General features: G+C 39.5%; 1 protein-coding gene across 1 annotated transcript in view; it reads right to left on the bottom strand.

Moving 5' to 3' along the window:
• The window catches only part of CHSY3 (chondroitin sulfate synthase 3), a 271716-nt gene extending 247736 nt beyond the window's left edge, over positions 1 to 23980 (bottom strand). Inside the window, exons 1-2 of the mRNA XM_026507889.4 lie at positions 22814 to 23980; positions 20150 to 20433 (exon numbers count right to left, since the gene is read on the bottom strand). Coding sequence (XP_026363674.2) covers positions 20150 to 20433; positions 22814 to 23615 — 1086 coding nt within the window. The 5' untranslated portion in view covers positions 23616 to 23980. The remainder of the gene's footprint in view (positions 1 to 20149; positions 20434 to 22813) is intronic.
• Positions 23981 to 26152: the final 2172 nt, after the last annotated feature.

Genomic DNA, 26152 nt, shown 5'->3' with positions numbered 1-26152 from the left:
CTGATGCGAATTTCAAAACATTCCTCATTCAGCCAGGAAAAGGCCCTCCTACTGCTGTCCACAGAATCACACTTTCATGGGATGAGGCCCTCTAGGCTAAAGCTTACCCTCTAAGTGTGAGGACCAGATCATTTCTGATTCTGCTTTCAGCTCTAACCCTCATTTGACAGCTCATCAGCCATGCTGTCTTCCAAGCACAGAGGAGGTTATTACAAGACACTTATCTTTATATTCTGGTTTATCCTCACATATTTTATCACTCTATGGTTCATAAAGCATTTTTTAGATCCATTATCTCATGTAAGTCTCACAATCCAGTTGGAAAGGTAGGGGAGCTATCATTAGGTGGTTCTTTTATACCTGGCTCAGAAGGGCAAGGTGATGAACTAGCTGATGTCAGAAATAATATAAAAACCTAGGTCTCCCCATTTCCTGGCCAGTCAGCATTCCCCTGTCCCTCCTAACATTCTCTGGTCCATTTAGGTAAAAGTAATCTTATTGGTTAAAATGCTGTATGCCATTTACCACCTTAGAACTAAGTAAGACTCAAATTTATTTTTCTTGAAAAAGACTTTCCCTTGTTTAAACCGATATTAGTAATTCTGCTTCCAGACTGCTTTTATATTTGAGTTGCAACATCAATTCTTGCCAGAATTTCCAGCCTGCCAGCCTTCCCTGCAGACTTTAGACTTGCCAGCACCCCCACCCACCCACCCACCCACCCAATCATGTGCAGCAATTCCTTAAAATATCTCTATCTCCAGATAGATAGATATAGATAAGCAGATAGCCATACACCCTATTGGTTCTGTTTCTCCAGAGATTTCTAATACAGTAGGTTAGTTTTACTAACACCTATTCCCAAGCCCCTTCTCCTTGCCTTTTTTTCTGCCATGGAAGCTAGAAGTACCAATTTGCCCACCTCTCTTGCAGCCACAGATGGCTATATGACATAATTCCGACCAAGGATATGTGAGCAGAAGTCCATGGGGGAGGACATCCATCCCTGAAGAAAGGACTAAACTCACGCTAATAGAAAGCCTTTCCCCTTCCTACCTGGAACTACGATTAGCTCCTTAAAAGTACCTGAAATCTATAAGCATGTGGACAGAAGCTCACATTCTAAGCAAAGGCAGAACAAGAAGGACAGTAAAAGCACTGGACCATCATGATATCATTTAGCATCTACTTAGTCATGGCCTACTCACCTATACTTTTGAAAAACTGATGAAAGGCACTGTAGCCAAACCGTCTGCAGTGTGGGGTTTTCTGTGTGACACAATAACTCATAAAATGACTTTATACATACCTACCCAAAAACCTATCTCATTAAGCTGGTATATCGTTTCCTGAAAGGTCAAAAAAAAATTTTAAATACAAATATTAAAATCCCAGGTATAATTTATTAAGCACTTAATGATTTACTTAAAATGTGGGAGAGTAAATAATGAGTGTCTTTTCCTAAAGGCCCTTCATTTACAGCATTTACAGCTATGCTGGAAGAAATCAGCTCTGCCAATCATTTGAAAGCCATAAAGCAAGCTGAGGTAGTCAGTTTGTCCATAGGTACCAATGGTTGTTGAACAGTGTAAGAATATAGCCACAATTTTAGGCTAGAGACATTTTTCACAAATGTACATTTTTTTTAGAGATTTATTTTTTGAGAGAGAGAGAAAGAATGAGGAGGAGGAGGAGCAGAGGGAGAGAGATACTCTCAAGCATACACCCCTGCACTCCCCCCGCCCACCCCTGCACCCGGGGTTCAATCTCACAACCCGGAGACCATGACATAGGTGAAATCAAAATTTGGACACTTAACCAACTTAGCCACCCAGATGCCCCACAAATGTTATAAATTATTTATAAAGCTGTACTAAATAGGAGATGTTTTCAGTGGATCTTTCAAAATGAAAAAAAAAATTTCGGTTAGCATGATATGTGAGCCTACAAATGTTGCTAATGGGGAGGCTGTGATAAGATCAGGGAGGCTGAGACAGAGGCAATTTAAAATGAACTGGATTGGAAACATCGCGGCACAATGGAGAAGAATTTGAATAAAGCAGTTTTCAAAGAGATTAAGTTAACCTAGTGGCCTAAGGGTTGCCAGAATTTCAAAACCTTATTTTAACTGGAAGCCCTTTAGAAGGATCCTCGATCCTTGGTGGTAAAGAGGACTCTCACTCAATCTTTCCAGGGCTCCTCTGTCATCTCTTGCCTGCCGTCTTTGGTCTGCTTTCTGCCAACAGTGTGGCTCTTTGGTAGTCACTGACATAGTCAGCCCTATGACTGCAGAAAGTCCTAAACGCCTCTCCTGGTGCTGTGACCCCCTCTTCTACAGTTTTGACCTAGGAGAGGGGCCATCCTAACAACCTTGCCCTCAGGGGACTCTTCTCTAGGCTTGGAAAACTGACCTACCTACTATTCAAAGTTAAGATCAACTACTCCCTGAAGCTTTCCTGCCAAATTTCATACCCCCAGGGATGGCTCCTTTTGAAACCACTGCAGTGAGGATGACGATTCATCAATTCCATGCTCACTTCCATATTACTTATATTCTCATTTATCTATCCTTTATCCTAGCTACTCTTCCAACTCTTCAGAAGTTTACATATTTGGAAAAATACATGTGATCTTATATGGGTAAGTGCCTGAAATACATTCACTCAGACAGAGGCTGCTGTTCTAATATTTCTACTGTATGACTTTTCATTTTGTTTAAACTCTAGAAATAACGGAACCGTTCTAAAGCTATTATCTGAAGTACCATCTTTATTTTTCATATTCTATCAAGAGCAAAGCACACGGCTGGCACTCAACACAAGCCTGCTTACTATAACAATTTTAATAAAGACAATAATAAACCCATTTATCCGCAGGGATTTTCACAAGAACTTATTAACATTATAAGTTCATGTAAAAGGCACTCCCAGAAACTAATAATTATGAACACTCGTATTAAAAATCTCCGAAACAATACGAGTTTCTACAACGTTTTGGCTTTTCAAAAAACAATATTTAACTATTTCTGAAATTTTTCCTCTACATGTATGCATTTCTGAGAAGTAAAGAAGAAATCTTCACTCTAACATAAACTAATTAACAGACAAGGAATATTTTTAAGATAAATCATGAGTTCTCGGAATATATCCCAATAAGTGAAAGTCCAGCATGAGACATATGCCCGTGTGTACTTTGTTCCTACACAGTGCAGCTGAAAGAAAAACAATTTAGATAAAACTGACAGCCTACATTTTTATTCTTGCTCTGAGATAGAGTAAAATATACAATTTCCTGTTTCTACAGAAAATGAAAACTTTATTGTTAGATATTTTTCCTGTAAACATACAGGCTTAGGGCCAGAAGGACTTTAACACTTTTGGTCCTTTTCATTCAGTCTTTATAGGTCTCTCCCAGAAAGATGAAGAAACTGTTCTTCTCCAGCAGGAAAGGATGTGGGAGGGATGCTAAAACTGATAGCAGCAGCTCTCCATTCAGGGTTTTAATGTCTGACCTTTGCAGCCTACTTCTTTTCTTTCCAATTTCCCCATATTGAATATACTTGAACTTGTCTATTCCAATCTGACAACATAGTTTTAAAATAAAAATGAAATGTCATTCTCTGAAAGTTTAGGCAGAATGTCAATGTAACATTACAAGAAGAATATGGTCTTTGGAATCAAATAAACCAGAGTTCAAAATAAGACTCAACTCTAGCTGTGTGAACTTGGACAAGTTACTAAACCGCTCTGAGCATGTTGCCTACTTGTACCCTAAGGCAAAGGACAGTTTCACTCAATCTCCCTTACAGCCCGGAGAATATGTTAAAGCATCCAGTACAGTGCTTGGTATGTAACTAATGATCAATAGTTATTTTTATAGCTATATATCAGTATAAATTAATTTGATGATGATTATTATTTTATGTACTCAATTTAAAAAGCTCAATTACTCATCTTATAATAACAAACACTAGACTGATTCAGACATTTCCCTGCATAATCTTGGTTCTTCAAGAGGTAAGGTAAAATGTATAGAACCACGCTAAGCTATAGATCAGCATTTGATGAAGTTGTCTACACTGCTTTTTACACTACCCAAATCCTTGCCTGGCTTCCATTTTCCCATGGGCTATATGTCTTAACTGTTGAAATGATGCGCAGATTCAACTAGATTTACTTCAATAATAAGCAACTGCACCAAAAACCATAAGATACTTAGGAATAAACCTAACCAAAGAGGTAAAAGAGCTGTATTCTTAAAAACTATAGAACACTTATGAAGTAAACTGAAGAGGACACAAAGAAATTTGAAAAACATTCCATGCTCAAGGATTGGAAGAACAAATATTGTTAAAACGTCTATACTACACAAGACAATCTACACGTTTAATGCAATCCCTATCAAAATACCACCGGCATTTTTCACAGAGCTAGAACAAACAATCTTAAAATTTGTATGGAAGCACAAAAGACCATGAATAGCCAAAGCAATCTTGAAAAAGAAAAGCGAAGCTGAAGGCATCACAGTTCTGGACTTCAAGCTATATGACAAAGTTGTAATCGTCAAGAGAGTATGCTAGAGGCACCAAAACAGACACATAGATCAATGGAACAGAACAGAAAACCCAGAAATGGACCCACAACTATAGGTCAACTAATCTTCAACAAAGCAGGAAATACCCAATGGAAAAAAGACAGTCTCTTCAACAAATGGTGCTGGGAAAACTGGACAACAACATGCAGAAGAATGAAACTGGACCATTTTCTTACACCATACACAAAGATAAATTCAAAATGGATGAAAGACCTAAATATGAGACAGGAAACCATGAAAATCCTAAAGGAGAACACAGGCAGCAACGTCTCTGAGCTCTGCTGTCGCAATTTCTTACTGAACTTGTCTCCAGAGGCAAGGGAAACAAAGGCAAAAGTGATCTTTCGGGACTTCATCAAGATAAAAAGCTTCTGCACAGTGAAGGAAACAATCAACAAAACTAAAAAGCATGGGAAATGGGAAAAGATATCTGCAATGACATATCTGATAAAGGGTTAGAATCCAAAATCTATAAAGAATTTATGAAACTCAATACTCAAAAAATAAATAATCCAGTATAGGTAATACATTTAAATTACTTCAGATTTATCATCAGAAGGAGACAAGTCTCATTGTGGAGACCAGAAAGAAGTGGAATCACATCTTTAAGGTGCTGGAGGAAAAAAAAAAAACAACAACATAGACCCACAGTTCTATAGCCAATAAAAATACCTGTCAGGTAAGAAGGTGAAATAAAGACATTCTCAGATGAAGAGAATTCCTTGACAGGTGACCTGCTCTAAAATAATTGGTAAAAGAAGTTCTTCAGACAGAAGGGACATGATACCAGAAGTTCACTTGAAATATCAGTAATGAAGGAAGATCAACAGAAATGGTAAAATCTGGGTTAATTTAACATTCTATTATGTATTATTTGACATGCTCTCGGGCTCTTGGAAATGTTTTATATATACCACACACAAAAGGAAATTCAAAATGGATGAAAGACCTAAATGTGAGGGGCGCCTGGGTGGCTCAGTTGTTAAGCATCTGCCTTCGGCTCAGGGCGTGATCCCGGAGTCCTGGGATCGAGCCCCGCATTGGGCTCCTCTGCTGGGAGCCTGCTTCTTCCTCTCCCACTCCCCCTGCTTGTGTTCCCTCTCTCCCTGGCTGTCTCTCTGTCAAATAAATAAATAAAATCTAAAAAAAAAAAAAAAAAAAAAGAAAGGAAGGAAGACAGACCAACCTAAATGTGAGACAGGAAACCATCAAAATCCTAGAGGAGAACACAGGCAGTAACCTCTGACATCGGCTGTAGGAACTCTTTACTAGGTATGTCTCCTGAGGCAAGGGAAACAAAAGCAAAAATATATTGGGACTTCATCAAAATAAAAAGCTTCTGCACAGTGACAGAAACAATCAACAAAACTAAAAGACAACATATGGAATGGGGGAAGATATTTCCAAATGACATACCTGATAAAGCGTTAGTATACAAAATATATAAAGAACTTATAAAACTCAATACCCAAAAAACAAATAATCCCGTTAAAAAATGGGCATAAGACATCCAGATAACCAAAAAAAAGTCAGTGAGAGAAAAACAAATACCACATGATTTCACTCATATTTGGAATTTAAGAAACAAAATGAATATGAGGGGGAGAGAGGAAAACCAAGGAATGGACCCTTAACTATAGTGAAAAAACTATGGGTTACTGGAGGAGAGGTGGGGGGGGGGGTTGGATGGGCTAAACAGGTGATGAGTATGAAGGAAGGCACTTGCTGTGATGAGCGCTGGGTGTTATAAGTAAGTGATTGATCACTAAATCCTACACCTGAAACTAATATTACACTATATGTTAACTAACTGGAATTTAAATAAAAACTTGTAAGGAAAAAAAAAAAAACACCTAAAAAAAACAAAAAAGAAACCTATCTGATCAAAACAGCTCTACAAAATGATGCATTATCCACCAATTTTTTAAACAGAAGAAAATCTATTAGATCCAGATCTAGATTAATTTGTCCACACCACATTAATTCTACTCTACAGAAAAAAGTACAGCAAATGTACTAACAAAAAAAGTATTTCACAATTCTCTATCACTCCAAAATCTGTGACTAATAAATGTGTATACAGTGGTCCTGAGACTCATACACTGCTAAAATCACTCTATTCAATTTACATAAGAGTTGTAGAAACTGGCTGGAAAACTAGATGTCCCAGAAAGTCACACATGTAAAATGGAATTTAACACCAGTATTCAGAAATGGAAAACCAAAAAAAGGGATTCACCACTCAAATTTCTAAAAATATTTTTTTCACATAGTGTTTTTAGTCACAAATCTTTGGACAAGGAATAAGGTGAAAGCGGCTGTTCTTTAAAAAAATAAAAGCAAAATGTTTTACATAACCAGTAATTATCAGCATAATTACATACTTTACACAACTGATAATTGCTATAAAGTAAAACTTAGCAATGGGACAGATCTGCTTTCCATTATTTCCAGACACATTTTACAACTATCTGTCAAAGCTGATAAAATCGATTCCACTCATTATCACTGTTTCAAGCAATTCTTCAAATGATGTACTTGGCGAAATGGAACTTTTTGGTCTAATCCAAGAGAGATTTAGATTCTACAAGCTTTGGATAGTTTGAGGGTGTTTGCCAGGCTGGCTCTGGCATCTAGGAATGCAAAACCATGTGACCTTACGTTAAAAGTGTCAAAATTGAAATAAGATGATGCATTTTCTCTCTTAAAACAGCAATTTAGTTTAAGAAGAAAAGTGTAATCAAAATTCACAATGTGTCAATAATATTAGGCCAATGTGGCTGTATGTGTTGGCTAAGGTATCATTTTTGAAATAGGCTGATTTTCTTGAAAAAAGGACCAAGAATTAAAACGTATCTACATCAGGGCCTTACAGGACCTGATGAAATCACTTACGTTTATAGGGTGTGCTTCAAGTAATTTTGCTTTATTATAAAAGTGTCATAATCACTTTATAATTATGTACATATTTTGTATTTCAATTAATACACTACCATTTATTTTATTGCTTAGGTTTCAAAAAGCTAATTTATGGTATACTGGAAATGTTCTTCAAATAAAAAAAATATCAATTTGAATGGATTTAAAATTATTTTTAAAATTGATTAAGTATTAGACAATCTATATGCAGAATTTACTGGAGTGAATATGTAAATATTATTGTAACAAATATGTGCAAGAGTAATCATCAGTAACATGCTTACAATCAATAAAAGTAAACATGCACAAACACTACTATAAAATGTATCGTCAGAAAAGCAAATACTGATTAACAAAATTTATTTGATTACAGTGGGTCTCTCTCCATAGACTTTCCAAAGTCAGTAGACATTCTTGCCATGATTTGATTGACCACAATTTCCTAAGTCTTCAAGGTTATTTAATTAAAATGGGCAACCAAAATAAGAGAAAGTTTAATTATGAGAAATACAGAATTTTAAACAACCATAAAGGAAACATATGAATCTTAATATAAGCAATTATATGGGTAGGATCAAGGACAGTGGATTTATATGCTAAGTAATTCATCTACGGTTATCCTGCTCTATTTATAGCTGAAGCAACGAAAATTCAATTAAGATACAAAAAAGACAGTATGTTCATAAATCTTAAACTCCAGTTTCACAAAGGAGGACCTGCATATTTTTTTTAAAGATTTTATTTATTTGACAGAGAGAGAGATAGCCAGTGAGAGAGGGAACACAAGCAGGGGGAGTGGGAGAGGAAGCAGCAGGCTTCCTGCCGAGCAGGGAGCCCGGTGCGGGGCTCGATCCCAGGACCCGACTGAGCCACCCAGGTGCCGCAGGGAAGACCTGCATCTTAAGGGATTTGAACACTAAGCAAAAGCTGTATCGTATAGAAACCTTGTAACATAATTCTATGTTGTATGATACTTAACCGATTTTTAAAATAATTTCAAATCTCCTTCCTCCCCCCCCTAAAAAAAATTAAAGAGAATGAGGATTTTTTTAAATTTTATGAGCATGAGATTAATGAGAATGAGGTAATAATAGAAGAGTAACTCCATGAAATATTATTCAATGAAAAAGCAGCATTCACAGCATCGTGTATCATATGCCACCTCTTGTGAAAAACACAAATTGGCGAGGTAGGGAATACTGTACATGCATAGTCTGACATGCAAAAGAAACTCTGGAAGAAAGAGTGGACAGCTGGTAGGAAGAAGGCCTCTCCAGGCAGAAGGAGGACAGAAACTGAAAGATCTTTAACAATAACTATTTTTATGCTTTGTTTTTGAATATTACTGGTTCCAAACCCAAAATGAAATTTAAATTTTAAATAACTAAAAAATAAATTACTAATCTTAATAAATTAAATTTTAAACCAACTTTTTAATCCTATGGCTACAGTATGATTTTTCTTTTTACAGTTTAAACAGTAACTGTTCCACCCATGAGTGAAGCTTGCTTCAAACAAATTCACTGGGGCATCTGGGTGCTGCAGCTGTTGAGCCTCTGACTCCTGGTTTCGGCTCAGGTTGTGATCTCGGTGTCCTGAGATCAAACCCATGTGGGGCTGTGTGCTCAGTGTCGAGTCGCTTAAGATTCTCTCTCCCTCTGCCACTCCCACTCATGCTCCTTCTCTCTCTCAAATAAATAAATCTTTTTTTTTAAATCCATGTATATAATCTGATAAGACTTACAATGGAGCCATCCCCCTGCCTGCCTAATCTGAGAAAGCAACAGCTATGTGGGACACACTTTTCTACCAAGAAGTACTTACGAAGGACTGCAAAGCTGAACATGATGCCTGCCCCCATCTCTCACCCTCTTTCCTCTCTGATCTCACATTTTACTACTCTCCTGGTCCCTTATTCAACTCTAGTTTCCCTTCTGCCTTCTGGCGAGTTCCTGACTTGTCCACTGACTGCTTCTGACTGGAAAGCTTCTTCCTCGGTATCAGCACGGTTCACATAACATCTTCTCAGGAAGGCTCACCTAACCACCCTATTTTAAATTGCACACTCACTATCCCCCGTTCTTTAGTCCCTCCCTTGCTGATTTACTGTCTTTCCCCTCCAGAAAACAAGGCAGGGACTTTTGTCCACTTTTTTTTTCCACTAGAAAAGTGCCAGGAATATTAGTTGTTCAATTAGTATTTGTTGAATCAATGAATGATGAACAAAACTCAATGTATCCAAAATGGAACTCAACTTTTCTCACCCTCTGCCAGTGCCTGAAACACACCAATCACCCACACTTAGTCTTCTTCCTTTATTCTGGGTCTGTAGGAATAGTACTATTATCTGAATCGAAAACCAAGGAGTTACCTTAAACTCTCCCCCATTCTACCCCTCTATGTAATCAAGCATCTACTTCTGTTAATCTTCTCTCCTCACCTCTACTTCCACTATGACTCTTTCATCAAGACTCATCTCCCACCCATGCAGTGCAAGAGCATCCTGTTTTTTGTCACTATCCTAGTGACAAAAGCCACCAATCCATCCTTCCGTCGCTACAACCATTAACTGCGTCATCTGATCATGCTGTTCACCAATGAAAAACTCTTCAAAGCTACTCATTATTTATGGAACTGATTTTCCACTCTGACTACTCATTGGAATCACCCAGAAAGATTTTTTAACAATACTATGCACAGGCTCCATCACAACCACAGTATCTAAACCAATGACATCTCCCCAGGTGATTCTAAGAATCAGTGATCAACACGGTATAATCCTAAATCTTTGAGAGTGCGGTACAAGGCCTTTCCTGAGTTCTATCAACAGCTTTTGAGCCTTGAGCCTCATTTCTCCTACTTCCAGATATGCTTGAAGCAAACACACTATTTGCCACCATGCTCTTCTTCCACCTTTGCCTTCCCATGCGTCCTGACTGACCAGGCATTATACCTATGCATGACTTCCAGTTTGGAAAGAGCACTGCATTTTCTGTTCTCCCTGGGGACTTCTTCCCTTATAATCCTGTGTATCCTATATTTTTCCTCCATTACAGGAGTCGACCATAGCATGGACATGGAAATATTTGTTGAAAATGACTGGTAAAAACAAATTTACCCATGTAAGCTTTTAAATAAGTTATTGTTTCTGCAATCAAACAGAAACCATGATATCCTTCTTTCTCTTGAGCTCCAATTCAACAGTCAAGTGTTAAAGCAATCAAGTCAATGAAAACATTCCACCTACAATTTTAAGAACTCTCTTACTATACGTTACTCAAACATATTACATAAAAAGAGCTATAAAAACTCAAGCTTTGCAGGGTTAAAAAGTAGTTTTTTCTAAGAATATTTTAAAACCTATGTTTAATTTTTCTTTTATAAAAAGAGTAATACACGAATCATGAAAATCAGACTATAAGAAAATCTACAGTTCTAAGTGATGGCTTTAAATTTGTGTTAAATTCCATTCACCAAACTCTTTGGAACAGATGAGTAACAAACAGAGACAGAAATGCAGAGTGCTGATTCCTCTCCTATGATGTCCCCCAAAGGAAAAAAAAAAAAAAAAAAAAGGTAATTTTTAAGGAATAAAGAATAGACTGGATATTTGTATGTAAAAAAGTAATTTAAAAAAAAAGTTATACAGAGGTCTAAACCGTAGAGCCACATTAGAATCACCTAGGGAGCTTTAAACATTACCCATGTGGCAAGACTCACCTATAAGAGATTCTGATATAATGGGTCAGGGATGGGTTCCAGCATTAGATTTTTTTCAAAGTTCCCCAGGGGATTCAACTGTGCAGTCAGGCTAAGAAGTACTGAATCATCACGTTCCCTGTTACAGCAAAGCCCATCTTTCCAAAAGCAATTGCAATAAACCTTTTCCAATCAACGTTATCTCTTTCCCATGAGGTGAAAAAAGAATATGAACGTTGTAAACTGGAAAACATTAATAGTAGTTAAGAGTTATACAGGACTTATTATGTGTCAAGCATTATTCTAAGGGCTTCTAATACATTGACCTTTTTATGCCTCACAATGGCTCTGTAAAGTTGGCACTATTTTATACCATTCTGCTTCTACAAAAATAGCTAACAGCTGCAGAATACTGAACACTGCCAGGCATTATTTTGAGTGCTGTTGTATACATTGATTCATTTAATCTTCACAACTGTTCTAAGAGGTGGGTACCGTGATTGTAACGATTTGATAGAAAGGCACAGGGAAGTTAAATTACTGTCTAGGGCCTTATAGCTAGTGAATGGCAGAGCTGGGATTTGAAGCCAAGTATTCTAGCTCCAGATCTCGTCAAAAACCAAAATCCTACTGACCTGTACTCTACAAAAGGTACAAAATATATTAATATGAAATAAAACACTACAATGTCTTTAACTTCTCTTCAGGAACCATTAATACAAATGAGAGAGGAAGAAATAAGGATCATGCGATCCCAATTCCAAGACAGGCATCACAACCCAACTGGAGCTTTTAGGACTTAGAATGAAAAAGAAGAATTTAGGAGGATGACAAAGATGGGAAACCCAACTCTATAACAGATGTGAAAGCAAAAGATTGGTTAGAAACCAGACTCCTTCTCTCTGGGAGCTACATGAAGACAAGGAAGGTCTATGTGTGTTCACTGCTGATAATAAGTGCTCAAAAAACAGATTTAAGTAAATGAAATCAGCTGGCTACAGAAGATGTGAAATGACTGAATTCCAAGGCAGACTTTTTAATTTATTTTAACTTTGTATTTTTCTCATATTTCACAATACTCATCATGTGTAATACTTTTATTTTATATAAAATGTATTTTATGTATATTATAAAATATATATTATACATATATACATAATATTTATGTATATTGTATATAATAAATTGTATATTAAAATATATTTTTCATTAAAATGCTGACCTTTCGATATGTTAATTTGTGCATGCAAATTTGACCTTAAAACTAATCTATATTCATATAAAAATTAATAATATTTATATAATTTATATAATGATTATATGATAAATTATTAAATGAAAACAGGTTTTTCTAATAATCAACTCAACAGCTACGTAACCACACTGCTAATTCTAGGCCAAAAGTTGTTAGGAATGCTCTTGGGTCTGATGCTGTGCTCCTCAGGTGGGATGGCCATTGGGTCTTTGATCTGGTTTGATTTCTCCATTTGGAGCTGGTGTCTCTATCATCCTCGTGATTAGCAAAACATAATCATTTATCTACGCTTAACCAATGACACAACAGATGCACTCTGGGTTCTCACCAGAGAACATGCATAACTCAAACTTCCTGTTGGCCAACCTAATATAAAACATCTTAGTGAGAAGTAATATCCACGAAGGGCTCTCTGAAGGCTATTCTAAATTTTAAAATCAAGTAAGCCACCAAACAATGGTGCACTTGAACATAATTTCACTGTCTCCAAGTAAAACTCCTTGTGCAGAACTGCCCTTCTGTGTTGCATTCCTGGTTTATGATGAGGGGATTAATAAGAAAAGTGGAAGCAAATCATGCTATTATACTCACAGAAGGGGTGCTGAGTTTTGTGATCCCTCAGAGCCACTCTCTGTTCTATGGGAAAGATTTCTTTCAGGTCTCAGTATCTAGATAAGTTAGTGTGTTCTCTTTAATGCCAGCTAAACAGGAGCCCAGCATACATTTTTTAAGATTATTTTTCTTATTCTTCTACATTTTTCTTTTTCCGTTATTTCCTCACATTTTAATTTTATTGTATATTATTTTTATTAATATGTAAATATTTTTAAGACTATCACTTTTTAATGTACTGGTACTCTAGAAATAAATAGCTCTAAACCATAATGAATAATACTGAAAGAAACAATGAAAAGTTCAGATGCTACTAACAGTGAAGAATGGACACGGCTTTCAAAATTATGAATGGTGAGTAAAGATTTTAGAATCTCAGGGAATTAAGAAATTCACTTCATTCATTAGTTAGCTCCAAAACAAAGCATGCTGATTTTTTAGTACTATTTTGATCCAGTTAATTGAGAAATTTATAACATATTTATTGTACTATAAATGTCCAACACCTTTGCAAGAAGGGTGACCTTAAATAAATGTCATGACTCAAAATGATTTACATGCAGTTAAGCCTTAACTAAGTGCTGTTTAATAGTTAGGATAGTAAATGAACAGAATGTTAGAATTCTGAGGAACTCCAACCCCCCAACTGTTCAGCTTACTGAGATTTTCTTATTGTTTAATAATATCCAATAATGACTCAAATGCCTGAAGACACTGATTTTCTTTTTATCTTAATGAAGTTTAGCTCAAATACCCCATTCTTAAAAGGTACACCCTTGTGCAAAACAAGGAACATGATACAATCAAAGTAAAATGCTGTATTAGTTATATGACTGAACACATTTCTTTGTACGATGAGCTCTAATTCACTAGGTAGAAAAAAGACCGAAGTAAATGTTTCTCAAAACAGGTTTTTGGAGACCAAAACAAAGCAAGTGAAAGCAAAAAAAAACTGACTTGGAATTTCTTGAGGAAGTTAGTATACTTGTGATCAAGTAAGGAGAAAGAATAGACAAAGTTTTTAAACGGAAATAGTATTTATATGCCATCATGGAACTTATTTCAAATTGTGTGGTGGCATCTTCCTAACAGTATTTTTTCACAACTTGTTGGAATCATGTTCTTGAAAAGCATATGTTGTCACAATTCAGGTCATAAGGCACTACTGAACAATAAAAAATAAACTAGCTAAGATTACAAAATATGAAAAACCATACCATGTTTCTCCTTCAACTTGGAATGCAACTTCATTTTCTACAAGGAAGAAAACAATGTGGCAGAAGAGAAACTGCCTAAAACCGATGCATGGTGATTTCATGTGACAAGCAGAATGGGGATAGGAAGAGTAGGTGGGAGAAGCTGACTGCTTTTAGTTAAGAACTAAACTGTGACTGAATACGAAGTGAGAAAAGAAGTTTGAAAGACTGAATTTTAGATCAAAATCCCCACTTAGGCTTTTCCATAAATATTAATATACTTTAGGGGCATAAACCATGTTCATGATGGAGCAAAATTAGCATTACAGAAGAGTAAAGCCCATAAGTAATAGCAAGATGCTAAGAAGGATGTGCAATGGCCCTTTAAGAACGGCACAGATATTTTAACCTTAATGGTTATGTTACGAAGAAGTTATATGGACTTCAGATTTTTATGGTATAGCTCTGGTATTACAAGCCCAGAGAAACACTTGCGGAACATATCCTTTTGTGAAATAATGGAATGTTCTAGGGTGTTTATAGCTTTGAGGGGGCCAAGATTAAACATAAGGCATTCTGGCTTGAAATTAACTCTTTAAGGAATCTAATAAAAAATCTGTTTAGTCATAAGAAATGGTTTTTCAAACCCATAGAAAAATATATTTATCAACATAAAGCTGTGTTTTATTTGAAACAACATTTAATTGAAGGAAATAAAGATATATATATTCTCTGGCTCCATTTAACTATAAACATTAAAAAGATAAATACACACTATTCTAAAGATGAGTCTTAGATGATGACATATAAAACTCCCTCAAAGGGAGAAGAAGAATCATTGAAATTAAAATTACTTTAATGCTTGAATATAAAAGATTGTACTAAAACAAAAAGCAAAGAAACAGAACTTCCAAATCTGCTAAGACACAGGCTGAAAGTGAACTGTTTAAACTTTTTTTTTAACAGTGAGGACTTCCTAGTTACTAAAAACATACCTACAACAAAAAAAGTATAACTATATTCTATACTATACAATTCTAACAGCCAACTTTGAAAAACACAATTCTGTAAATTACAGTATTTAAAGTACACATTTCATTCTCGCTAGAAAATTTGTTCATTTTCTAGACAATATTTTAATAAAAATTTCAACATGTGGGTTATCTGGCTCAAAATACCAGGACTCTTACGTATACCTGGGCCAGGGAGTTACAATAAACATGCAAGGAGAGTATGGCGTTCGAAATAGGACATGAAGGGGACTGAAGACTGCTGGCTTCTGCTAAAGGCATCAAAAAACAAAAACAGAAACCCTTAAAACACTCTATGAGCCAAACATTGTTTAAGAGACATATGCAGCCTCCCAAGCTGCCAGATTGTAGCTCAGATAACTAGCAAGACAGAGCTCTACCAAAAAAGTCAGTAGATGCCAATAAATTCTCACACTCACAGAGTGAACAAAATAGAATGATTTCTCACGAACATGCTTCAGTTAGTACTTTACTTATACAATTTGAGGTATAAATGAGTACCAAAGCAACCCATCAAATGCGTTGATTATTAACATCTACCCTATGTCCTTAGAATCTAGATGTTTCTACCTCCAAGTAGCAAAGGGAGAATCCTAATTCTGACTGTCCAATGGTCTCAGGCACACAGAGAACCGGTCCATGGAAGGCTCACCTGCAACCAAAGGCCTCTTAACTCAGAAGAGGTCAAATGATTCCTGGGCCCTAAGTGTGATCTGGGCACACATCCTGTGACCTCTTGCGATACTAGGATTGATCTGTCATAAGCACGTTATTTTACTGAGAACTTGATGAAAAGCAGCGCCTATCAAAATCCATTTGTCATCTATTTTACATATCATTAAGTACAGAACGGAAAAAAGTACAAGGGGAGGAGATGACAGAGAAAGAAACAACGCAAGAAGCTCACAGGCAAGGCATATTTTCCTAGACCACCCTAGACGTACCCTGGGAAGGAAGAGAAGCTGTCCATCATTTCCTGAAAAAGTGAGCAACATCAGAAAGAGGTTCCAGCTACTTGAGAGACAAGTTCCTGGGTATTCATATAAGATGACTGCAGAATGAGATACTACTAGCTTCCTTTCCTACTAAAAATTACAAAGAAACTCAGAAAAAGGGGCTATTGTTCTGCCAACTGATCTAAAAATCTATGCAGTAATTTTTTTAATATAGAGTCTGATCTGTTTGGGATTCCTTAAATATGTGTATTAGATAATCACTTGTTAAATAATATTTTCTACACTATCTCCTTAAGGTAAGCTACTAATACAGTGTTCAAAGACTGAAGCAAATATTTACAATGCATCATTTAAACATGAAGGCTTCCATGTTTTATAATAAGTTCTACTGACATTCGACTCCCCATACTTCTATAATACCCAAACATACTGATTTCTCATTCTTTGCCAAAAATCTTAAACTTGGATTCTTTACCTGAAAAGATTCAGCTTATTTTTAGTTAGCCTCTTTTTTTTTTTTTTTAAGATTTTATTTATTTGACAGAGAGAGAGACAGCCAGCGAGAGAGGGAACACAAGCAGGGGGAGTGGGAGAGGAAGAAGCAGGCTCATAGCGGAGGAGCCTGATGTGGGGCTCAATCCCATAACGCTGGGATCACGTCCTGTGCCGAAGGCAGACGCTTAACTGCTGTGCCACCCAGGCGCCCCTAGTTTGCCTCTTTTGATATAGACAAACCACTCATTACTAATAGCTACTAAATGAAGTAAAATACCGATGAATCCGTGTTATATTTAACATAGTACAGGATCTATTCAGTGACAATTATGACAACATTAGCTAACACCTATTGACAACATACTATGTGCCAAACACTATATTAAGGGCTTTACATAGATTAGTTCACCACTTCATTTAATCTTCTCCAAAAAGTATGCAGTAGACACAGTTATAATCTCCAATTTCAGCTGAATTAAACAAGGCTCAAAGAAGTAACTTACAAAAGAGAATAGAACTCAAACCCAAGTTCAAGTTTACCCTCTGTTTCTCAAATATGCTTTATAGTATACACAAAGAAAGTACACTTTCATTGAGCCATAAAGAATTCCAGAAGAGTCCTAGGTTTCATAAAAAAAAAAACCACCATGATGTATAATAAAGCTACCTAGTCTATACAGCTTAATATATTTGTGCAATTCTCTTCCTGAAAGATCTGCAAGTCTGTTCATCATTTTGAAAAGATAACGTTCCATCATGAATGTTTCATATATTCAAACTCAAAAATCGCAGACAGTGCTCTTAACTCAGCTAGAATTTTTACTAGGAAGAAAAGCCAAACAGAATCCTGAAATCCATGAATGGTATAGATAAAGGAAATTCAAGATTTTAAGAGAATCCCATCACAGATAGTTCTTTTAAAAGAAGTATGAAAACAAACTTAAGGATCAATTTCATAGCTTGTTGTATGACCAGATGTAAAATCTCTGACCTTTACCAAGGACGCCAATGTACAGAATACTTTTTTCCATATAATGTGAACAGTAGTATAGAACGGACATCATTTGAACTAACCTAAAATTGAAAGTGGAAAATCCTAGTTTGGCTGTGATCCAATTGACCTAATCAGGTGTTTCATGAAACAGAGAACAACATCTTAATATTAAAATGCTTAAATTATAACTTTGTTGCATTTTTATCTTTACTGAATTCATTAAAAGATGTTGTTTAATATGTCCCTTGGTAATGAAATTTTCCATTATTCTTTTAAATAAGACTTTGAGACTTTGTATTACCAAATTAACGCCTCCTCTAAAATAAATACTGTTTAAATACTCCTTAAAAACTGAACTTCCAAAACAAAGTAAATTGTATACAATTGTTTAGCAAAAAAAAAGTCTACAGCACAACTTCAGAAAATAATATTTTCTATAGCTAGGTAAGAAGGTAGAAATGATTGTCTTTACATAGATCGTGATGTCAGTGATGTCCTAGTATGAGTCTAAATGCAAATGTATTTTGAAAAGTTAATGAAAATATTGTGATCATGAAGTTACATCTTCTGAGATTTGAAATCTCTTGGTTTGTCTGTTCTTTTCTGTCAGTTTATGGTAAAATCTAAGATTCCACTTATATTAACACAGAGCGTGAACATCCACGAGAATTCCCCTTCACCTTAATCGGAACAAATGCCTATACTGAAAATGAATATTAAATCAATTCTTCAGCATGTAGGTTACCTGAGCATATTTCACTGTGTTGGAACATGAATGAGTACCCAGCTAGGTGAAGACTGTACTTACAGCAGAATCAATGAAAACTCGAAGAGAAGGATTTAAACAAAGGTTTGTTAAAACTTTCTATGTGATGTTAAGGCAATAAAGTACCAAATAAAACATAATAAATTTCCATCTTTATTTTTAAATATGGTTAATTTTGTTTACTTACCCATACAGAGCAAATGTCTCCAAAATAATATCTTCATATAAACAAAACCAACCTAATATGTTTTCTGTACTATTTAATTGTCGCCTTCCATTTAGTTTTATATTAAATGGAGAAACACAAATATGTTTCGGTTAGTTTGTTCTCAAATACCTATTTTTAACTATAATGTCCGTGCATAAATTTTTACTCTATAGGGTAGTCATTGTTTAACAAAAGGCCAGTTACTATTTTATTATCAAAAGGAATGAGGTATATCATAATTTTAAATCTGCATAGTGCATATTCCAAATAAATGGTTACTGATAATTTTTACTTTCTGTAATAAGTAGAAGAAATATTACCCCAAAGTGTAAATACTACAAAGTATAAAAAATAAAGCAAAATTTACTGAAGTGGCATTACGCCTCCAAAAGAAGAATGATTAGGACTGTGTAATCTTGAGGTATCATGACTTTACAAGGAACATATTTTCATGTTTCTTCTGTACCAGGAGACATGAAAAATTTGAAAAGATAAATAAATGAGTTCAGTTACAAGTTACAAATGTGTGTGCATTGGATAGCTGAAGTGTATCAATCCCCAAACACTTGAAAAACCAAACTTCTGAAAAGTGCAATACACTATTTAAATATTAAATCCGACGTTTACTAAGATTATCTTTTTAAATAAAATTGTATTTCATTTCAAAACAAATTTCTGACGGAAAAAAAAAATCCCAGAGTGTTTCATAAAACTATCACAATAAAAGAACAGTTCATAACTCAGATTATATAAGTAATGGCAGCTGTTCAGGAAAATGGACTAAGAGCAGGCAGAGACCAATTTGAGGCAATCAACCTTAATAGTAAACAGCTACTTAACATCTTCATAACTACTTCTGTTTTTCCAGGTAACTTAATTCCCTTAATTTTGTAAATAAATCTATCATAAATGATATCAGTTAATTTTTCCTATGCTTTAAAAAAATAACATGTTCAATTTCCACATGAAAATCTTCCAAGAAACTTCAGATTTTAACTATTTGGAAACAAAGAGATGCAATTATATACCTAACCAAAACAACAACAGCAACAACCAACCAAGTACCAAATGCTAAAAGCAACAACCCAAGAGAATAAAATTAGTCCTCTTGTTAGAGACAGGAAATGGATAAGCATGTATATCAACACCAATAACGCAGATAGAGGGGAAACAGCCTCTTCCAGAGACCTGACTATATATACAGGCTCTGCTTAAAGCTAAGAGTCATACTAATAAAGAAAACCTCCAACAGGCCTCAGCTCTGTGAAGAAAGTTATCTCCCACAATCACCCTTGTGTTCATACCTGGCTGCTTCTATCATTTTCAAGCAAATAAAAAGATGCCGAGAGAATAAAGAAAATCACTGCCCCAGGCTATGAATTGGCACGCACCTGTAACCTGTAAACATTTTCATCACAGACTTACCTCGTAAGACCAGACGCACTGAGTCCCACCAAAGCGTCGAACACATCTTCCTACTTCGACGTCCTCATGAGTCGTGTACATTTCTCGGAGGCATTCACCAATATGTGGCACCATCCTCCTGAGAACCTCTCGACTGAAGATCATGCCAGGTCCTCCCATACAGAAGTTCTCTCCAGGCTCCAGCCCCAATTTTCCAAGTTCTTCAATATTCCCCAGGCCAGTCTGACCCAGGTAGAGAGGCTTACTGCTATTCAGTGATCGAAGAAACTCTTCTAACTTATCACCTACAAAGAGAAAGGCAACAATCACTCCTCTTTCTGATTTCATAATTATTTAGAACGTACAAAGTAAGGGAAAGACCTTCCAACATTGTGTGCAAACTCCCCCAAAGACATAATACAACTGAAAGGAAGAAAAACCTCTCTGAATATTCAGTTATTTTAAAACTACTAATTTTCAGTTACTAATTAAATCCTAATAAAATGTTATCAACCTTCTAGTCAAGATCGCTGAAAAATCTAAAGAAGGCTAGCAATCATCAGACTTTTTTTTTTTGTAAAAGGTGAGATAATGATGAGGAGAATGACAAATTTATTAGCATGTTTGAAGTACTCATAACATTTTCAGAAAATAATAAGTTACATTTAGCACTGATTGGCACTGTTGATATTCAATAAGTATTTTTTTCCTGATTACTGATTAAGTTGTGTTTTGTTATTACCTAAACCCCACATTACTAAACAGTCGCAAACAACCCAAAAGTTGAGAGAAAAAGAGAGGATATTAAAGTTATTTTGGAATTTAACTTTGGAAAGCACTTTTCAGAAAAAATAAACATTTGTTTAAAATTAAGTAACTGGTTTCCTGACAGTACGTAAGTTCATCAAGAAAAACTACTTAAAAGTAAAATTCTGTAGCTAAAACAGTTTGAACACATTAGCTATTCTACAAAGTGATACAATGAGGTAGTCACCTTCTTTATATTCCCAGTCAGCATCTTCGCTATAATTTTTTGATGAGCACAGCACCTGCAGTCATTTATCTTGATCCCATGCCTCGCCCCTTGGATCTCAATGAGTTTAGGCTGACTATTATTGGGTTCTTAATACAAAATGCATCTCATTCTTAATAGAAATGGAAAGACTATGTCACTTCAATGTTCTGAAGGACAATCTTTCAAAGCATTAAGAAAAACGACAGAAATAGATGCTATTAATGCATTTCAGAAATTCTCTGCAAAGTGTGGCAAACTTCTGCCAGGAAACCTGATTTTAATGAGACACAGAAGACAAGGGGACTATAAGATAAGGGATCTATCACTTACAGGTATAGATATCCATACATCTTAAATCTACTGTATTCAGTAGATACACAATGGTTTATTTTTGTATCGAATTACCAATGGAAAGATCTCACGCTACCTAACCTAACCCCAAGAAATCTCTAGTTATTACTCTACACTCACTCCCTGAGCCAAAATGGGGCAGATCTTGTTTTTCCTTGAATCACGTGAAAGACTACCTCGATGAGGAGAAAGCAATGAGGCTACAGAGAGAGAGGTATAAACTAGGAAGAGCTACCCCCCTTTGACCAATCCATCTCCGCAACGGGCGGGACTGGAAAGACTTACTCCCGCTCGTAGCAACTTCTCTGCTGAGTTTAGAAATCTCTGGCCAGAGCCACCCACACTCAGGGTGAAGGACCGCGCCTCTTTTAAAACTGACGAAGTTTTCTCCTGAAGTGGCTACGCGTGGTTTTGGGAAGGACTTCCAGCCTCTGCTTATCGCCGCAGCCACCAAAACAGATTGGAAAGGATCCACACTAGTGTCTACAGCTTGGAGCTCCTGGGGTCTCGATAATTCACGGGCGCTATCCCCTTCTTCACCACCAATTCCTAAAAATACACTCATCCCCTCCGGGTTTTACACAGGGGTGGCGGGCGGGGGTGGGGGGAGGGGAGCGGGTGTTAAGGGCGGACCTGGTGCTGCACTATAGTGACTGGAACGAGGTGAGCGGTGGAGCGGTGTGGGGGTGCTCAAGGACTCCCGGTGCGTGGTGGGTCGTGAGAGAGGGAAGGAAACGCACAGGGAACGGTCCGCAACAGCGAAAATGTTTCTTTAATCTCACCAGTTCCGAAACTGCGTTAGATCCAATTACAACAAAAGGGCTTTTTCGAATAAAGCTAGGACACCCATCTCCATCCAGGCTGGCTCTCGCCCGCTTCCTCGGTCTTCCCTTCCCTCGCTGAGGACACGCCCCTCTGGATAGATGTGGGAAACTACTACCACCCGGGGCTTTCAGAGCAGGACGGAGTAAGGAAGAGCCTTCGGTTAAGCCCCAAGCCCCTTTCCTCACCGTTCCCACACAGCAGAGTCGGGGCAAGCTCTGGGCGGAAACGAGAACAGCAAGAGTGAGGAAGGCGAATAACGCCGGTCAGGTGTGAGGAGAGTCCAGACCGCAGGAGAAGAGGTGGAGCGGACTAGGAATGGTGGGCGGATGCTAAGGGTGGGGACTGCGGGTTGGGGGCTGCAGGAGCCCTGAGCACTTGCGGGCAGAGAAGCAGAGAGGGGCTGGGCTGGGAGGAACGCTGGTTGCAGAGAAAGGAGTGGGGTGGGGGGGAGGAGAGGGGGCGGGCAGGCGGGACAGCCGGCGCTGGGAGGTCACCTTTGATGTAGACGTCGTCGTCGGCGCGCATAAACCACTCATACTTGTCCAGGTAGTGGTCGTGCATGTACTTGATCATCATGAAGGACTTTTTCTGGGGAGGGTAGGAGTCGTCCACCCCCGGTAGCGCGATGACAGGCAGGGGTGGCGGGGGCTGGCTCATACCGGCGTTGGGGGACTGCTGACTGGAAAAAAACTCCACGCGGCCAGGGATGAAGCGCGCCCAGGTCCGCTGCGCCGCTAGCGCGCGGCTGCCCAGGTACTTCTGCGCGGTCATCACTCCCACATACAGGAAATCCCGGGGTCGGGAGCTCGGGGCGGCGGCGCCCCCGTCCCCGCTGCCGTTGTGGCTATTCCCTGGCCGGCCGCTTCTCCGCTGCCCAGCCGCGCCCCCGTCCTCCTCCTCGGGTTCCCCTTCCGCCACGGGGGCGCCTGGCAGCCTCGTTGCGCCTTCGGGCTCGCGTCCTCGCCGCCGCTGCTGCATCGGAGGTGGCTGTTGCCAGGGGCTGCTCCGAAAACTGGTTACCCCGGGCGCTGCCTCTGCCAGCGGCGGCCCCTGGAGCTCCTGGCGCGCGGGGGGCGGCGACTGCTCCAGCCGCGGCCGGGGCTGAGGTTGGGGGAGCGGCTGCTGCGCGCCAGCGCCGGCGGCAGAGCGGCCGTAGTAGGAGCAGAGGCTGGAGCCGCGTCTCTTCCTCTCGCTCAGCTCGGCCACTCTAGGGGCGATGAGCCAGGACGCGGCGGTGAAGCCCAGCACCAGCCCCAGTGCCACGCTCATCCACGGGCGGCGGGAGCGCACGGCCATCGCGACTGCCCCGGCGCGGACGCTAGCTGAGCGGCTGTGGCGCTGCGCGCGGGTCCCCCGGCTCACACCCGCCCCTCCTCCGCCTCAGCGCCCCCAGCCCCGGCCGCTGCCAGCCGCCGAGGCGCCGACGCCGGCTCAGGGTCGGAGCGCTCCGGGCGCCCGGCCCACTGCGGGTTGCAGCTGCCGGCCGCGCTCCCCGCTCCGCTCTGGGTCCCAGCTCCGAGCGAGGGTCGGGAGTGAAACTTCTCCCGGCGGCGGCGGTGGCGGTGGCGGCGGCAGCAGCGAGAGGAGCTGCAGGACGAGGAGGTGGAGCGGCAGCGGCGGCAACGCGTCCGCTCCTAAGCTGCCACCCTGTCACTGGCGCGCCTGGTCCCTCCCTCCTCCCTCCTTCCCGAGCCCCCGCCCTCGTTCTCCGCCTCCCGCTCCCCCCGCCGCCCGGCTCGGGACTGGCCCCGAGGAGGAGCCACAAGCAGCCCCGCTGCCAGCCCGGGAGAAGCGCGAGCCGCGCTATTTCCCCGTCACCCGCCCTTGGACGCCCCCCGTCCGCGCCTTGGTCCAGAGCCGGCCTCCTCTCCGGAAGGAAACGATCCTGGTCGGGCCGCCTCCGGCTTCCAGCGCCGACGCCCCCTCGTCCCTCCTCCCACGGCCCTAGCTCTCCGTCCCATTTCCCGTCCCGTCCCGTCCCGCCCCTCTGCCGGCCTCGCAACACGCGTCCGGGGGCTCCCCTGCCCTCCTCCCGGCGCCTCGGCTCCACTGACCTCATCGGCGGAGCTCGGGTCTCCGAGCCCCCGGTAGGCGCCCGCGGCTCCCGCCCAGCTCGCCTCCCCCGGCCCACAGCGGGTTACGTCCCGGCGTGACCCTTCCCCACTCTGCCCCGCCCAGGTCCGTGCGCGCTCCGCTCCTCGCGTTTGCGGTGCGTTTCCCGTTTCTCTCACCGCTGCTACTCGGTGTCTCCGCTCTCAGCTCCGCGTCCCGCGCACAGCTCGGGAAACCATTTGTCCCATCCTAGCGCCCCACCTCCCAGCCTTTCGAACTTCCCAGTCCCACCTGCATCCTTCACCACCGCTCTCCAGGCGTACGCAGAAGCACCCCTGTCACCGGGTGCCTTCTGCTAAGAAAATCTCATAGGCGTTGGAAATACTGCCTCTGACAGAACACGGTGAGTGGGGATTCAATCCCCAAAGAACAACAACAAAAGAATCCCATGTTCCCCACCTGTTGAGTTGGGAAGTGTGGGGCTGCCTACTGGTCCCCGCCTCAGCTCTCCTACTGCTCTGTTGTCTAGAAGTGAGAATCATGAACTATTTTCAGTCTTGCTCAAGACTGAATCAGTGGGACTGGCAAACGATGGAGAAATGTGAACAAATTATAGAGCCAATACCCGGAAGATTCAATTTAAGGAAATTCTTACCCCTCCCCCCCAAATAAGTGAACTTAAAAAATAAAATAGAAAATATATTTATTCTATAAACTTTTATTTTCTAAGGCAATGACAGGAAATGTTTTATGTGTTCAATTAGGGGAAAAGGTCTTCTGCGATAGAATCTCAAAGATAAATTGTATTGGCCAAAATTACTTAAAGTTACATTAGGAAGAAAGTACCTGAAGATATGTCACATTTTGAGGAAGGTGACATTTAAGAAACTTTCTCTCTAGAAGTTGTGAATCTAATAGTTTGAGGTGCATTTGGCCTTCCAAATCCTTTCCTTTTCAAATTTCAGTCTTCTGTTTTGTGCATCAAATGCAAAGGGATGGTATTGAGTAGCATTAGGCAGAGGGCTCAATCCAGCCAGGTGCTGGCAGCATCCCTGGAACAGTAGGCCTGCCCAGGGCCCTTGGAGGAGTGGTTCTTTCCACACCAGCCACTGGCTGTGCATGAGCACGTCTGACTAAATGTTTCATCCTCTAGACAATGAAGCTGCTTTTCCATGTCTCCCTCTTGCCCAGAAACACTTGGGAATACAGATTATTGGGCTCTTTCTCAAAGTTTAATTTCAGTTAGAATACAAAACTAATTGGACAATCCCCTTCAGATTTGAAAATATATCCTCCTAGGAATTTTTAACTTTCTAGAATAGTGCTGTTCAATAGAACTCTTCCTATAATGGAAATTTTACTTATCTGTCTCTTCATTAAGGCAGCCACTAGCCATGTATGAGTGTTGAGCACCTGAAATGTGGCCAATATAATTGAGGAAATGAATTTTCAATTTTATTTCCTTTTAATTAATTTTTATTTAAGTAGCCCCATGTTGGACAACACACTTCCAGAGGAAATTCACAACGTGGAGCACTATTCCTTATGGTCAAGTGTGAAGAACACCTATACGCTAGCATACTCTCCCCTGCAATATCTAACAGGGCTTCATTCTAATAGGTGCCATTCTTTTAGATCTACAAAACCATTAATTCTCATTGGCCACAAATAACCCACTCATCAGCTGTTACAATATTTCGAGATAAAGTTAACTTTATTCATTTATTCAATAAATATGTACTAGAGATTAAGCATGAGGGTGGAAGTCTCTGGACATGGAA

This window comes from Ursus arctos, unplaced genomic scaffold (genome assembly GCF_023065955.2).
Source record: "Ursus arctos isolate Adak ecotype North America unplaced genomic scaffold, UrsArc2.0 scaffold_5, whole genome shotgun sequence".
Lineage (NCBI taxonomy): Eukaryota > Metazoa > Chordata > Mammalia > Carnivora > Ursidae > Ursus > Ursus arctos.
Note: the sequence above shows the minus strand (reverse complement) of the source record. Positions and strands in the feature narration are given on the sequence as shown.